Source organism: Diplotaxodon limnothrissa, linkage group LG3 (assembly GCF_057381915.1).
Source record: "Diplotaxodon limnothrissa isolate DT_005_m linkage group LG3, D_limnothrissa_male_GT1.1, whole genome shotgun sequence".
NCBI classification, from domain to species: domain Eukaryota; kingdom Metazoa; phylum Chordata; class Actinopteri; order Cichliformes; family Cichlidae; genus Diplotaxodon; species Diplotaxodon limnothrissa.
Genome location: NC_140598.1, coordinates 23,812,428 through 23,826,306, shown reverse-complemented (window position 1 = coordinate 23,826,306; position 13,879 = coordinate 23,812,428). Strand labels below are relative to the sequence as shown.

Sequence of the window (13,879 nt, the reverse complement as noted above, 5' to 3'; positions counted from 1 at the left end):
CTGTCGTTCAGCCACCTGTCTCCGCTGGAGGGTCCGAGGGGCCCGTTCAGCCTCCTGTCTCCGCTGGAGGGTCCGAGGGGCCCGTTCAGCCACCTGTCGTTCAGCCACCTGTCTCCGCTGGAGGGTCCGAGGGGGGGCCCGTTCAGCCACCTGTCGTTCAGCCTCCTGTCTCCGCTGGAGGGTCCGAGGGGGGGCCCGTTCAGCCTCCTGTCTCCGCTGGAGGGTCCGAGGGGGGGCCCGTTCAGCCGCCTGTCTTCGCTGGAGGGTCCGAGGAACCGCTTCAGCCTCTTGCCTCGTCAGCTGGGGGTCCGGGAGGACCCAGCCAGCACGTCCCAGTGTCTGCTGATGGTTCTGGCGAGGCCGTTCAGCTACCACCGGCTCCACCGCCTGGTCCGGCCTCCGAGTCTGCAGTTCCGTCTGGTCCGGCCTCCGAGTCTGCAGTTCCGTCTGGTCCGGCCTCCGAGTCTGCAGCTCTGTCTGGTCCGGCCTCCGAGTCTGCAGCTCTGTCTGGTCCGGCCTCCGAGTCTGCAGTTCCGTCTGGTCCGGCCTCCGAGTCTGCAGTTCCGTCTGGTCCTGCATCTGCAGCTCCGTCTGGTCCGGCCTCCGAGTCTGCAGTTCCGTCTGGTCCTGCATCTGCAGCTCCGCCTGGTCCGGCCCCCGAGTCTGCAGTTCCGCCTGGTCCGGCCCCCGAGTCTGCAGCTCTGCCTGATCCGACCTCAGCCTCTGTAGCTCTGCCTGATCCGACCTCAGCCTCTGTAGCTCCGCCTGGTCCGGCCTCCGAGTGTTCAGCTTCGTCTGTTCCTGCACGTCTTGTCCGGCCTGCACGTCTTGTCCGGCCTGCACGGCCTGCACGTCCTGCACGTCTTGTCCGGCCTGCACGTCCTGCACGTCTTGTCCGGCCTGCTCGTCCTGCACGTCCTTGCCGTCATGGACAGCCCCCTGAACTACGTCGCCGTCGGTGCTTCCCGCCCGGCCGTCCTCCTGATCTGCTCGGTCGCCGTCGGTGCCTCCCGCCCGGCCGGCCTCCTGATCTGCTCGGTCGCCGTCGGTGCCTCCCGCCCGGCCGGCCTCCTGATCTGCTCGGTCGCCGTCGGTGCCTCCCGCCCGGCCGGCCTCCTGATCTGCTCTGTCGCCGTCGGTGCCTCCTGCCTGGCTGGCCTCCTGACCTGTTTTCTGGGCTATTGGACCATCAGCCTCCGGGCCGCCCCCCTGACCTGCCCGGGTTTGGACTGTTGTGCCGTTAGCCTCCGGGCCGGCCCCCCTGAACTTTTTTGAGACTATTGCCTGGGCCTCTGCGCCTTTCGTGAGCTCTTTTGTTTGTTTGCTTTTGGACTACGCCTGGGCCTTGGTGCTGTTGTTTTGGACTTTGTTCCTGTGTTTTGTTCTGTTGCTTTCCAGGCTCCATTGTTTGTTCTTTTTTTTTTTTTTTTTTTTTTTTTTTTTTTTGTTTCTGGCTCCTTGTTTGGTTTTGTTTCAAGCCCTCCATCCTGTTTCCCCCGCCGCCCACCCTGGTTGGGTTGTTTTTGGGGTTTTTTGTTTTGATGTTTTGGTTTGGGCTGTCTGGAAGCCAGCCCTTAAGGGGGGGGGGGGGTACTGTTAGGATGCCTGGGTCGTTGACCCAGGGGTTTTGAGTTTATTATATTATTTATACTTTCTAGTCTTTGGTTTCTTTGAGTTCTGTCTTATAGTTTATGTCTCTGTCTTCTCTAGCTGCTCTGTCTCCCCTGTCAGCTGTATCCCCTTGTCTAGTTTGCGTCTCTGTGTCCTTAGTGGCTATATCCCCGTGTCCAGTCAGTGTCTGTGTCTGCCCTGGTCCCACATCTCTGTTCCCTCTGTTGCAGTGCGTGCGAGTCTGTCTTTGTTCAGTCTGTGTTATGTGTTTCCTGTTTTACTTTGAAAGTCCATGTCTGATGTTAATGTGTCTGGTTTTGCTTCCCCTTGTCTCGTTAGGCCTGATTTGCCCCAGCTGTGTTTCCCTCCTGTTACCCATTCCCTGATTGCTCCCTCTGTGTATTTAAGCCCTGTGTTTCTCTGTGTCCGTGTCGCGATCTACCGTTTTCCTAGCTGTGTGTTCTGTCATTTCTCCAGGTTAAGGTTGTTTCGAGTTTTTTCAGTTATGTTATATTTTGAGTATCACATTAAAGCCATTTTGAGTTTATGACTGTCTCCGGAGTCTGCACCTTGGGTCCTATTCCTGTCTGCACACAGCCACACCTAACAGTTAATGGACAAATGTAAACTTAAAGTTATGCAAAAATTGCAAAACGCTTAGCTGTGCCTCTAATAAAACCTCTGTAACTTTGCTCTGCCTTACTTCAACAGCATCAGGTAATGTTCATATGTTAATGGTTTTCTTTCATTTTTGATCTACTGCAAAATATTTTTTTTAAGGTTATCTGATATAAAATCCCAGACAAGAAAAGTTGCCTTTGTGTTTTTCTGTGTTTTATCCTCAGTTACTTTGACACAAAGGCATCTGCTGTGATGCTTACACTTTTGATAAAGTCTCACAAGTGTCAGATTTCTTTTTATTTATATATATATATATATATATATATATATATATATATATATATATATATATATATATATATATATATATATATTAAAAAAAAAACAAAAAAAAAAACATGGAAATGTACTGATACATAATCAGAATTATAATATTTCTGACGGAGGCAAAATTTCCCTGAATCGAAACGTGGATCGAATCAATTTGGGACCTTGTGAATCGGAATTGAATCGATTCTAGAAATCAGCGACGATACCCAGCCATATTTCTGACACTTCGCATGTTTAGCATGAGGCTAAAATTCCCCCTCAGTGGGTCACTGGTGACCTGCTGGATGTTCAGAGGTTCATTAAATCCAACATGACTAAAAACTCAAATGTCAAAGGAAATAAACAAAATATTTAAAGTCAATCATTCTGATCATAATTGTACTTTGACCTTTAACCTCTCTGCTCTGTGTTGTTTCCTCTTTCAGACCAGAAAAACATCACAGCTGAGTCTGGACAGGACGTCACTCTGACATGTCGAGCTCCAAACATCAGACGTGTGTATTGGAGAAGAGATGACCTGTTGCCAGAAAATGTGTTTTTGTACCAGCATGGTCGTTTCGATCCAGACAACCAGCATCCATCTTTTAAGAACCGGGTGGATCTGCAGGACAGACAGATGAAGGATGGAGACGCGTCTTTGATTCTGAAGGATGTGACGATTAATGACGCTGAAACATACGAGTGTTATGTTCACATGGAAGAAACTCACTCATGGGAGCTCATCAGCATCATCTACCTCAGGGTTTCTCCAGGTGAGTGAGTAGAGTTGAGTGTGTGTGTGATCAGAGGTGAAGCTGCTTCCTGGTTGTTGATGTGTTTGTTGTATGGATGAGCTGGTGGATGTCAGAGGTAGACAGATGTTTCTCCAGCTGTTGTCTTTGTGGCTGGTAGTCTAGAATTGTAGAGCAGCATTGTTTGGTTAGAGCAGAAACAAAGACATTTATGAATCCGTCTCTTCTTCGCTTGCTCTCTAACTCGTCCGTAAACATGTGTGGGAAAACTCAATGTTAAAGCCTACAGCTGGAGGGGGAGGGGAGGGGTGAAGCTGGTGGTGAGTCTGTGAAAGTGAATCCTGCCGGTGCCATAGCTGCTGAAAACGTACTTAGTGCAGACACAAAACGTCCATCAGCTTCAAAGTGTGTCAGAAAAATGTCCACATGGTGACTGATGGATGAGAGAGGTCCCATTGTTGTTGTTGTGCACAAATCATTGAACAACACAAACACTTAGAGCTGCTTTCAGTGCTGCCTGTTTTGTTACTGCACACATTTCTGATGGTCCTACAGTCCAACGTAGCAAACGTCTCCCTGAAGCCTCTTCTTAGAGACCAAAGGTTGGATCAGAGCGAGCAGCTGAAAGGACACATCTATGAATGCAGTCAGACACTTTCTCACAACCTCACACTTCATCTCATCACAGTTAGGTGGTGTCCAAATTCATGGGCTGCATCCTCCTGAGGCTGCATTTGTAGGCCGAATACGTCACAGTGATGCGACGAAGGTTGTCCCAATTCGTAGAGTCCTGCAAATGCAGCCGACAAATGCGCACTCCTTTTCCCTGAATTTGATGGATGGGTCCTTTGTGTCCTTCATGGCCCTGCCTATACCAGAATTCATAGCGCGGATCAGCCAATTCCAGTTTCCAACAATGGTGGCTGCTACTAAGTTTTTAACATTATTCTTATTACTTTTTCTGGGTGACAAAATAAGTTTTTAAGACATTTTCAGGCGAGAAAGTAGCTGTGTAAACTTCAAATATCTGCATATTTTATCAAGGTATCACATATTTTCAAAAGTGCACCGTTGTTTTCAGAGACGTCTGTTACCCACCTGTTCGATAGCAAGCCGGGGGGTTCAATGATCACTCAAGCCGGTGAGAGCAGCGGACTCCCGGCTTCACTGTTTTCAGACCCCTGCTCTTTCGCCACTCGGGTCAAACATGATATATAAGTCACTCGGATAACTTAAAATTGTTATTGTTTGGCTTTTTTCGGTGTTAATTTGTTCCGGAGTAAATCAGTTTGGCTGAGGGTGAAACATGGGTGAAAAAAGTGAAAAAAAAAAACTGAGAAAAACGACCATGACTAGCACAAAATGGTAACATGATTGCGGAATCTATTTGCTAATACTTTACTTAGAAAACATTACGAGAAAATGGTCTGATTGGTCCCCTCCCCAATCTGACCAGGAGTGACATGTTTAGCCACATGTTCTCCTTAAATTGCTGGCTGTCTGAGTGGTGTCCCAGAAACGATGTGGGCTTCATAGATAATTGGCAAACCTTCTGGAGGAAACCTGGTCTTATTAGGAGAGATGGCATCCATCCCACTTTGGATGGAGCAGCTCTCATTTCTAGAAATATGGACAAATTTATTAAACCCCCCAAAATATGACTATCCAGAGTTGGGACCAGGAAGCAGAGTTGCAGTCTTACACACCTCTCTGCAGCTTCTCTCCTCCTGCTACCCCCCCCCCCCCCCAAAAAAACCCATCTCCATAGAGACTGTGTCAGCTTCCAAAAAGACAAAAAAACAAACTAAAAACCAGCAACAAACATTATTAAATATTAGGTCTCTCTCCTCCAAGTCTCTGTTAGTACATGACTTAATAATTGATCAACAAATCGATTTACTCTGCCTTACAGAAACCTGGTTGCAGCAGGATGATTATGTTAGTTTAAATGAATCAACACCCCCGAGTCATTCTAACTACCAGAAATCTCGAAGCACAGGCCGAGGGGGCGGTGTGGCAGCAATTTTTCACACCAGCCTATTAATTAATGAAAGACCAAGACAGACTTCTAATTCATTTGAAAACCTGATGCTTTCCTCCAACTAAATGAAAATAAAACTGAAGTCCTGTTATGTGCTCCAGACAGACATGTACCCAGCATAATGAATGCTCTTGGTCCCCTTTCAACGTTTGTGAAACCATCTATCAGGAACCTAGGGATAACCTTCGATCCTGCTCTTACATTGGATACTCACGTCAAATCTCTGGTTCGGTCTTGCTTTTATCATTTAAGAAATATTTCTAAATTGAGCCCCATAATAGCTCATACTGAACTGGAGATTGTTATTCATGCTTTTATTTCATCACGACTGGACTATTGCAATTCACTGTTTACATGTCTAAACAAGAGTTCCCTGGAGTGTCTGCAGACTGTCCAAAATGCTGCAGCAAGGCTTCTGACGAAAACATCGAAATACTCACATATAACACCGCTGCTTATACAGTTACACTGGCTCCCTGTCGAATTCAGAGTCCACTTTAAGATTCTGGTTCTCACATTTAAGGCTCTTCAAGAACAAGCACCATCATACATCATTGAACTCTTACAGCCCTATGCCCCTAGTAGGTCTCTGAGGTCTTGTGGTCAGGGCCTACTTGTTATTAAGTATACGAGACTGAAAACTAGGGGTGATCGAGCTTTTGCTACTGTGGCCGCCAGACTGTGGAATTCTCTTCCTCAGAACTTAAGATCTGCTGATTCACTGATTACTTTTAAAAAAACAGCTAAAAACATCTTTTTAAAATTGCATTTTGTTAACTTTTGACTGTACTTCGTCTTTTTAATCTGTGTCTATACCTTGTAAAGCACTTTGTTATCTCTTGACTATCCTGACAATCCATTTTATAACGTTTCCTGGTCAGATTTGCCAATCTCTGCACCAGGGTTGTAATAGTTTTGCAATTTTCATCAGTTTTTATTTTTATTTAGCTTCGACTTCAGATTTTCAATTTTATATCAGTTTTAATTAGTTTTTACCAATTCTTTGCTAGTTTAGTGTAGTTTTTATTTTCTGAAAATCCTTAGTTTCAATTTAGTTTTATTTGTGTTTTGCAAAAATTAAGTGTAACAAAATCCCAGTTCCATCATATCAGTCATGCTCTTCTGGTTATCCTTGGGTGTTGAGACTAATAACTATTAACTCTTGCCGCACCGTGTGGTCCTAATTTTGGTTCAAGTGAATTGATAACCTTTTGAAGGCGATTGTTTCACACCTTTATTTAGATGTCCCAGTCCTGTTGTCTCGGGATGCATCACGCTGCCTTATCTGGGGTTAGCTGTTTCCTGGGGATGCGGGTTGAGTGGGTGAGCTCTTCAAGGAGGGGGAGTGTGCTCCCCCTGATGAGGTCTTCTAGGTAAGCTAGGTTAACCTTCTTGTGTGGGCTTTTCAAGTGCACTTTAAGGTTAGTGGGACTTTTAGTTTTATAAATGTCCCTCATGACCCCCTGATGACCCAGTATTTCATTTTTGCACACTGTAGTACACATTTTAGTTTTTGCTTGTAGCTCGCATACTCTACTTGCCACTCCTCTAAGTCCTGATGTTTCTTAGAGAGGGCAACAGTACCTTTAAAATTATATCACACGTGTGGGGGTGTGGCCTTGCCAATTGTTTTGCCCACCTTTTCAAAATGGCTGACGTGCCCACAAGCACATTTCATGGAAAAAGAAAGGTAAGCTTGATATTTACATTTAAAATGTTTTGTTAAACTCAGATTTTTATTTTATTCTTTTTGCAAGTACCCCTCCTCGGTGGCGAGAAACTGTTGGTGTGGTCAAGTGGGTGCTCTGGAAACAAACGCTCAGGACAGAACAGTTACCAGTCATGTACTTCCTACAAATTTTGCATATGTTTTATTCCATATTGATCCTCTGAGTGTAATGGTACATTTTAATTTGAATTTATCCAAACTAAACACAATATTTTCTTTATTTACTTTGCTCTTGTTCTTTTTCAGTACCACATCCTATCAAATGTCCCTGTCGATTATATTCTACATTTAATAACTTACTATTTCAAGTGAGAACCTAAATCACGTGGACCAATGTTTATTATTGCATATCTCTATTCTGAATGTGGCCAGTCATTCATAGGTATTGTTCAATTTTGGCGATTTTCCTCTATAAAATTTAATTGACTTTTTACAGTGGCCTGCTATGGTTAATAATAACATATTCCAGTCATGAGTGATATCAATAGTTATCTCCACTGTAGCATTTGGCATTCCCAACAATATAACATGATACCTTAATCAAAACACAGCTAATATAGCACAGTTTTCTTAATGCAAACATCAGTAACTCAAAATCAGCAACCACAGTGTTAAGTCTGCAGTTCATACTTATGTGAAGCTAGAGTCTCCTCCTCCAGTCTCTCTTATCCTCCTGCTCCTGAAAAAACAAAACAAAACAAAGCGAAGCATCCACCCTTCTCTTGTCGGCTGGGTGAATTGTTTATGAATTGTTTATTGGCATTTACTAATCCTAAAGTGGGTGCAGTCATTGTCTCAGTATCAAGTTAGTCAAAACTTTTAGTCGTCAGTCCATCACAGTCCATTCACATGCATACCTCCATACACATTCATACCAGATGTTGCTGATAATGGAGTCTCACGCGCAACCTATTCGAGCATCCATCACCAGCAAGATGACGTCATCATTTTAAAGGAAAACAATTCCTTGTTGTTTTTTGGGCCGGATTGACTCGGTGCAATCCTTTTAGACTCAGAACTTCTCAGTGTTCCCTATAAGTGAATTTCTCCCAAGCCAATTACAATCATGGAGAAACACACTTTGCAACTGTTTACAGTAATAATATTTTATAGCGCTTTAAATTTCAATCTTTCAGGCCTTGTTTAAAGAGCTGATTGTTAAATCATGAACTCACAAAATATCAACATATCACCACCGGTGGATCACACCTCTCAGATGTTTTTTCTCCAGTGCACTGTAACAAAAACGAAAACAGACATAACCAACAAAATACTACTACAATAACACAAACTAGGGCCCGTTGCAGACATGTCCAAGCATAAAACTATCCCTCTCTCGCTTACGAGACAGAACACAAGCCAAAGCTCACTGATAACATCAAGCTAGCGCTAAGCAAAACCAAACAATCAACCAGAAATTCACAGGAACGTTTTGCTTCCTGCCGGGACAATATTGTGTGGGAATGAGAAGCTCAGGTGCCGTAACACCTTTTGTTCCTCCTTGAATTAAAACTCAATCACAGAAAATGCCGTACTCCAACCTAAACTTACACTATTAATTCATCAATTTCACTCTGTGCCACTGTTCCTCATCAGGGCTGTGTGAAGCACAGCAAAGAATTCAGTCACGGCCTTGAGCCATAAACAGACATCACGCACAGACATTGTTTTCATAACCAAACCGTTTTAGAGCTTATTCCTAAAATCTACATAAATGCCCTCTGGGTGACATATAACACATTCTAAGTTTTTAATGGTAATCAATGGCTCCTCATAAAAATTATGCATTGGGATGTTTGTGTGCAGCATTTTGCATATCAGCATAAGCAAAGCATTCTTCATTGCATCAGCGTGTATGTGTGTGTGCGTGTGGATCACTCTTTATTGCACAAGCGTGTGCATGTGTATGTGTGTGCATCACTTCTCAGTGAATCAACATTCCCGTGTGTGTGTGTGTGTGTGTGTGTGTGTGTGTGTGTGTGTGTGTGTGTGTGTGTCATTTCTCACTCACTCAACGAGTGCACGTGTTCATGTGTGTATTTCACTTTATTCTGAATCTGTGTGTTTGGAGACGTGTGTGTGTGTGTGTGTGTGTGTTTCTCTTCATTCTGAGTCAGTGCATGTAGATGTGTGTGTTTGTGTGGGTGTTTGTGTTCATCACTTTCCTGTTCTGGTGTTCTGGGTAAACCACGGCCTGAAGCGTGCCCTGGGGTCCTGCCCCCCTCCTTTTTCAGTTTGTTTGCGACCATTGCTGCTGCTGCTGCTGCTCAAAATTCAGTCCGTCCTGGTTCTGACCCCAATTGGGGCAGTCCTTTCTCCAGTGTCGATGTTCACCGCAGGTGAAACCTGCATCTTCTTCTGTGTTTTTGTCCATTCTGAGGTGCCTTCTGTCCTCAGTTACTCCTCCTGTCTCGGTCACGCCCTTTTTCGCCACCCGATCATCCGTGTTGGTCCATCACTGTCCTGCACAGTGTGAATGCAAAGTTATCAAGGTCAGCATTCTTTCGCTCGGCCTTACTTTTCATTCGGGCTTGGCGGGCGTCTCGTCACAGCTCTGTCAGCTGACGCAGTCTGGGAATTTTCCCCCGTGTAGTGAAACGGGCCTTAGGTTTAGTGCTCTCCGTCTCGGCTGCATGAGATCACATTCCTGCAGGTCTGTTGACATTCTCAGGTCGTTGTTGTGGGTCCAGCTGTTGCAGCATTTGGTCAGTGTCACGTATGGGGGAGAGCAGGAGTCCAGTCAGCCTCGGCTTTCAGGGCCGGCAAAGCAGCCTGTAATTAAATATGTATAGAAAAAACAAAAACAAAACAAAACAAAAACAAACAAAAACAAACGAACAGGAAAATGATGTTGTGTTGGCTGTGTTATTCAGAGGGGAGGCAACGGGGCCAGGCCCTGTGTCAGCCTTCTCTCCCCCTTTTTTTGTTTTTTGTCTCCCGATATAATCAACTCCTAACCCACCAAGTTGACAGGACAACACCGGTATATGTTAAAATTCTTAAAATCATGTTTAAAAGCCCAAAAAAGGAACTTTCTTTCCTTCAGTAATCACTTTTATTAATCAATCAACAGAAAACATGTCACAATTTGAATCTTTTAACCACTAAATTTGTTGTGTCTTGCCTGGTTGGTTAGACCAGTGTTCCTTTTTTTTTTTTTTTTTAGTTAAATTGTTGTCCTGCAACCCAGAGGGTTTCTTTGTCAGTAATGTATAGACTTCATCATTTAAGTATGTTAATTTGTCTTTAACCTTGCTGGAAAATCTTCACGTGTTCATGAGTGTAAGCTGTTTCTTCATTGCGTGTATGTGCATCTGTATAAAAGCAGGTTAATTTGATCTTTTCTCAAACTAGGCGTTACCTTAAAAGGAGCCTTTCTCTCAGATTTCTCTGCTTGTGTGTGTTTTTGTTTCACCTTTTTGTTGTGATGCTCCGGACGCCTTCCCAACCTCCACAAGTCCGTTGGCCCCAATTTTATGTGTTAAAACTTCTCTTAATTTCTCCTCTAATTCTCTCCTCGCTGCTGTCTGTTTCACAGCTGCTGATTCGTGCTGGGTGTGGTTCCCATTACCTATAATTTTGCTTCGGCCGCTGTGCTTGTGGGGGCAGTTGGTCCAGGTCCGCAGCTTCCTGTATTAACACACTAAGAGATTTATTTAATTTCATTTTCATCACATGTTAAACAGATAAGCAGGCCACACGCCTACCTTGACAGCGTAAACTGTACGCCAGTCTCCCAACACATTCCTCTCTCTACTCCTCCATAATTCTCCACTGCACACCTCTTACTATCTCTCCTTTTTATTTTTATTACACCACAGAGTAATACACCCAATTATGCCCGTCTATCTCTATGTGGCTCCAAATTCCCTCTTTATTTTAATTTCACACTCGTCAGGGGACAGGCACACAACAATTTCAACCACTGAAACGAGGAATTCAACCTTTTTATATTTCTTTACTAATCTAGACTCAACGTTTGTTCGCAAAATGTGTCTTGTTCTAGTCCGGAAATAAATGTGAACCCGTGATTACACGGCCGTTCCAGTGTTATTTCCGTAGCTATGCGGGGGCCCTCACCTCCCCAAGTCACCACCTCGGCACCCGGACAACGCCGGTCCTGGCCACGCGTCCACGGACAGGAGGGTCGCCACTCCTAGGGCAAAGTTCCACAGGTACACTAGGCATCAACCTTTGATCCTAAAATGTGTATTTGCTCTAATGTCCTCCTAATCAAACACATTAACCGTCACTGTCACTGTGTTCACGCTTCACCCTCCACACAAAAACACACTCAGAGCGCGCCTCACTCACACTCTCACTCAGTGCGCGCTTCACCCACAAGACAGCACCCAGAGCGCGCCTCGCAGCTTCACACACACTCTCTCACCCAGAGCGCGCTTTGACACTCACACACAACACTCTTCCTCAGCGGGAATTTTACACAGAAACCTCTGAGCTCAACTATTAGATCTTCTTAAAGCACACTGCACCATAGACCAAAATACCCTTTTCTCTGCGATTATGACCGCCACCACGGGGCAAAGTCGCATCATAAAAGTGATGCTTGCATCCCCGAAGTTATACCTGACATCATAAACCAGGTGTTGCTATTTACTTAAATTTTTACTTTGTATTATGGCCGCAGCCCTTTATACTCGACTGACGCCACAAACCACCGTCAAAACCTCTATCAAATGTACTAAAATTAGCACCAACCACTACTGCACTTCACGGCCGCACCACCGGAACACGCCGTATCATAAACCAAACCTACGGACGTGTTTCGCTCTCGCGTTGCCAGCGTCCAACTGCACCGTGAAGCCAGTATCTGCTTATCCTTAAATCAACTTCTATTTCATAGCCGGCAAAAGCCAGGACGTCACTGACACCATAAACAAAATAAACAAACCTCAACTTCAATGTACTGAACTAATGGCCGCGTCTTCAGAAGAAATTCTAACGTATTATTGCTACAGAAGCCAGTATTAGACAAAATTAAATGTGGAAGGTAAAGTGGCTGCACTCTAGTCCAACGTAGTATGTTATTAGTATCTCGGTAGAGGCAGATTACTGCAATCTAGACCAACGTAGTGTGTTATTAGTATCTCGGTAGAAGCAGATTACTGCAATCTAGACCAACGTAGTATGTTATTAGTATCTCGGTAGAAGCAGTTTATTTAACACCCTGGAATTCAGCCTCAACTTATGTTGTTAGTATCTTGCGCCAAAAACCAGACACCGACAAATTTACTGTGAAAATACATGTGACTCAGCGAACAGATTAATTTGGAAAGCCCAATATGCACATTTGGTATTTATAATACAACAGGCTGTGCTTACCTTTTTATTTTTGGACCGGTCCTCTGTTCACCTCGCCTCACGATCTCACCAAAGGTCAAATCTACACCTCCTCAGCACACCAAAGATCCGGGTCACGGCACCAAGTTGTTGAAAACACGCAGTTCTTTGAATCTTTGGGCTGAAGGAGGGACAATACTCGGTGTATAAATGCTCAATCAACAATCATTTATTTGCATACAATTCAACAATAAGAGCATTAGAACGTCCGGACGGGAGAGATGCTTGCAGAGGTTCGACAGCATGTCTCAAAATGGTGACGGGTTGCTCAGCTTTTTATAGTCTCTAGTGGCCCCCAGCTAGTCGTAAAAGCCAAAACATCACATTTTTTCTCTGTTACAGCGCCTAAGTTATGACCTCGGCAGTTGTTTCTCTGCTTTCTGTAAGGTGGGGGTGTGGAATGTGGTCTGTCTATCTCCCCTGTCTTTAGACACAGAGTCTCCTGCTTACAACCTTCTCTTCATGATTCAACAATTAAGCATGTCAAGAAAACAGTGTAACACATTCCCAGCAGATCAAGGATACAGAGTGATGCACATTTATCTAATGAACTAATATGTGAATATGTTCTGTTAACTCAAAAGTATAATGAGAACTAAACTACATACAGATCACACACTCTATTTTAAAGGGTATAATATGATCTACAGCAGTATTCTAATTCAACTACTTTGATTACATATATAAGGTAACATATAATAACAGAATAATATCACACTGTCGACCATAATATCCTATTAGAGCGATTAGAACATGCTGTAGGTATTACAGGTACTGCACTGCAGTGGTTTGTATCATATCTATCTAATAGACTCCAATTTGTGCATGTAAATGGAGAGTCCTCTTCACACACTGAGGTTAATTATGGAGTTCCACAGGGTTCAGTGCTAGGACCAATTCTGTTTACATTATACATGCTTCCCTTAGGCAGCATCATTAGAAGACATAGCATACATTTTCACTGCTATGCTGATGACACCCAGCTCTATCTGTCCATGAAGCCAGATAACACACACCAATTACTTAAACTGCAGGAATGTCTTAAAGACATAAAGACCAGGATGGCCGCTAACTTTCTGCTTCTTAATTCAGATAAAACTGAGGTTATTGTACTCGGCCCTGAAAAGCTTAGAAATATGGTGTCTAACCAGATTCTTACTCTGGATGGCATTACCTTGGCCTCCAGTAACGCGGTGAGGAACCTTGGAGTCATTTTTGACCAGGACATGTCCTTCAACGCACATATTAAACAAATATGTAAGACTGCTTTCTTCCATTTGCGCAACATCTCTAAAATTAGAAATATCTTGTCTCAGAGTGACGCTGAAAAACTAGTTCATGCATTTATTACTTCAAGGCTGGACTACTGTAATTCATTATTAACAGGATGTCCTAAAAACTCACTGAAAAGCCTTCAGCTAATCCAAATACTGCAGCAAGAGTCCTGACAGGGAC

General features: G+C 44.1%; 2 protein-coding genes across 2 annotated transcripts in view; one reads left to right on the top strand and one right to left on the bottom strand.

Annotated features, from left to right (window-relative positions):
* LOC146635028 (hemicentin-1-like) overlaps positions 1 to 13,879 on the bottom strand; it is a 271,871-nt gene that overhangs the window by 45,329 nt on the left and 212,663 nt on the right. The window lies entirely within an intron of this gene.
* The window catches only part of LOC146635037 (neural cell adhesion molecule 2-like), a 30,626-nt gene that overhangs the window by 2,858 nt on the left and 13,889 nt on the right, over positions 1 to 13,879 (top strand). Inside the window, exons 2-3 of the mRNA XM_085344764.1 lie at positions 2,988 to 3,318; positions 7,175 to 7,178. Coding sequence (XP_085200890.1) covers positions 2,988 to 3,318; positions 7,175 to 7,178 — 335 coding nt within the window. The remainder of the gene's footprint in view (positions 1 to 2,987; positions 3,319 to 7,174; positions 7,179 to 13,879) is intronic.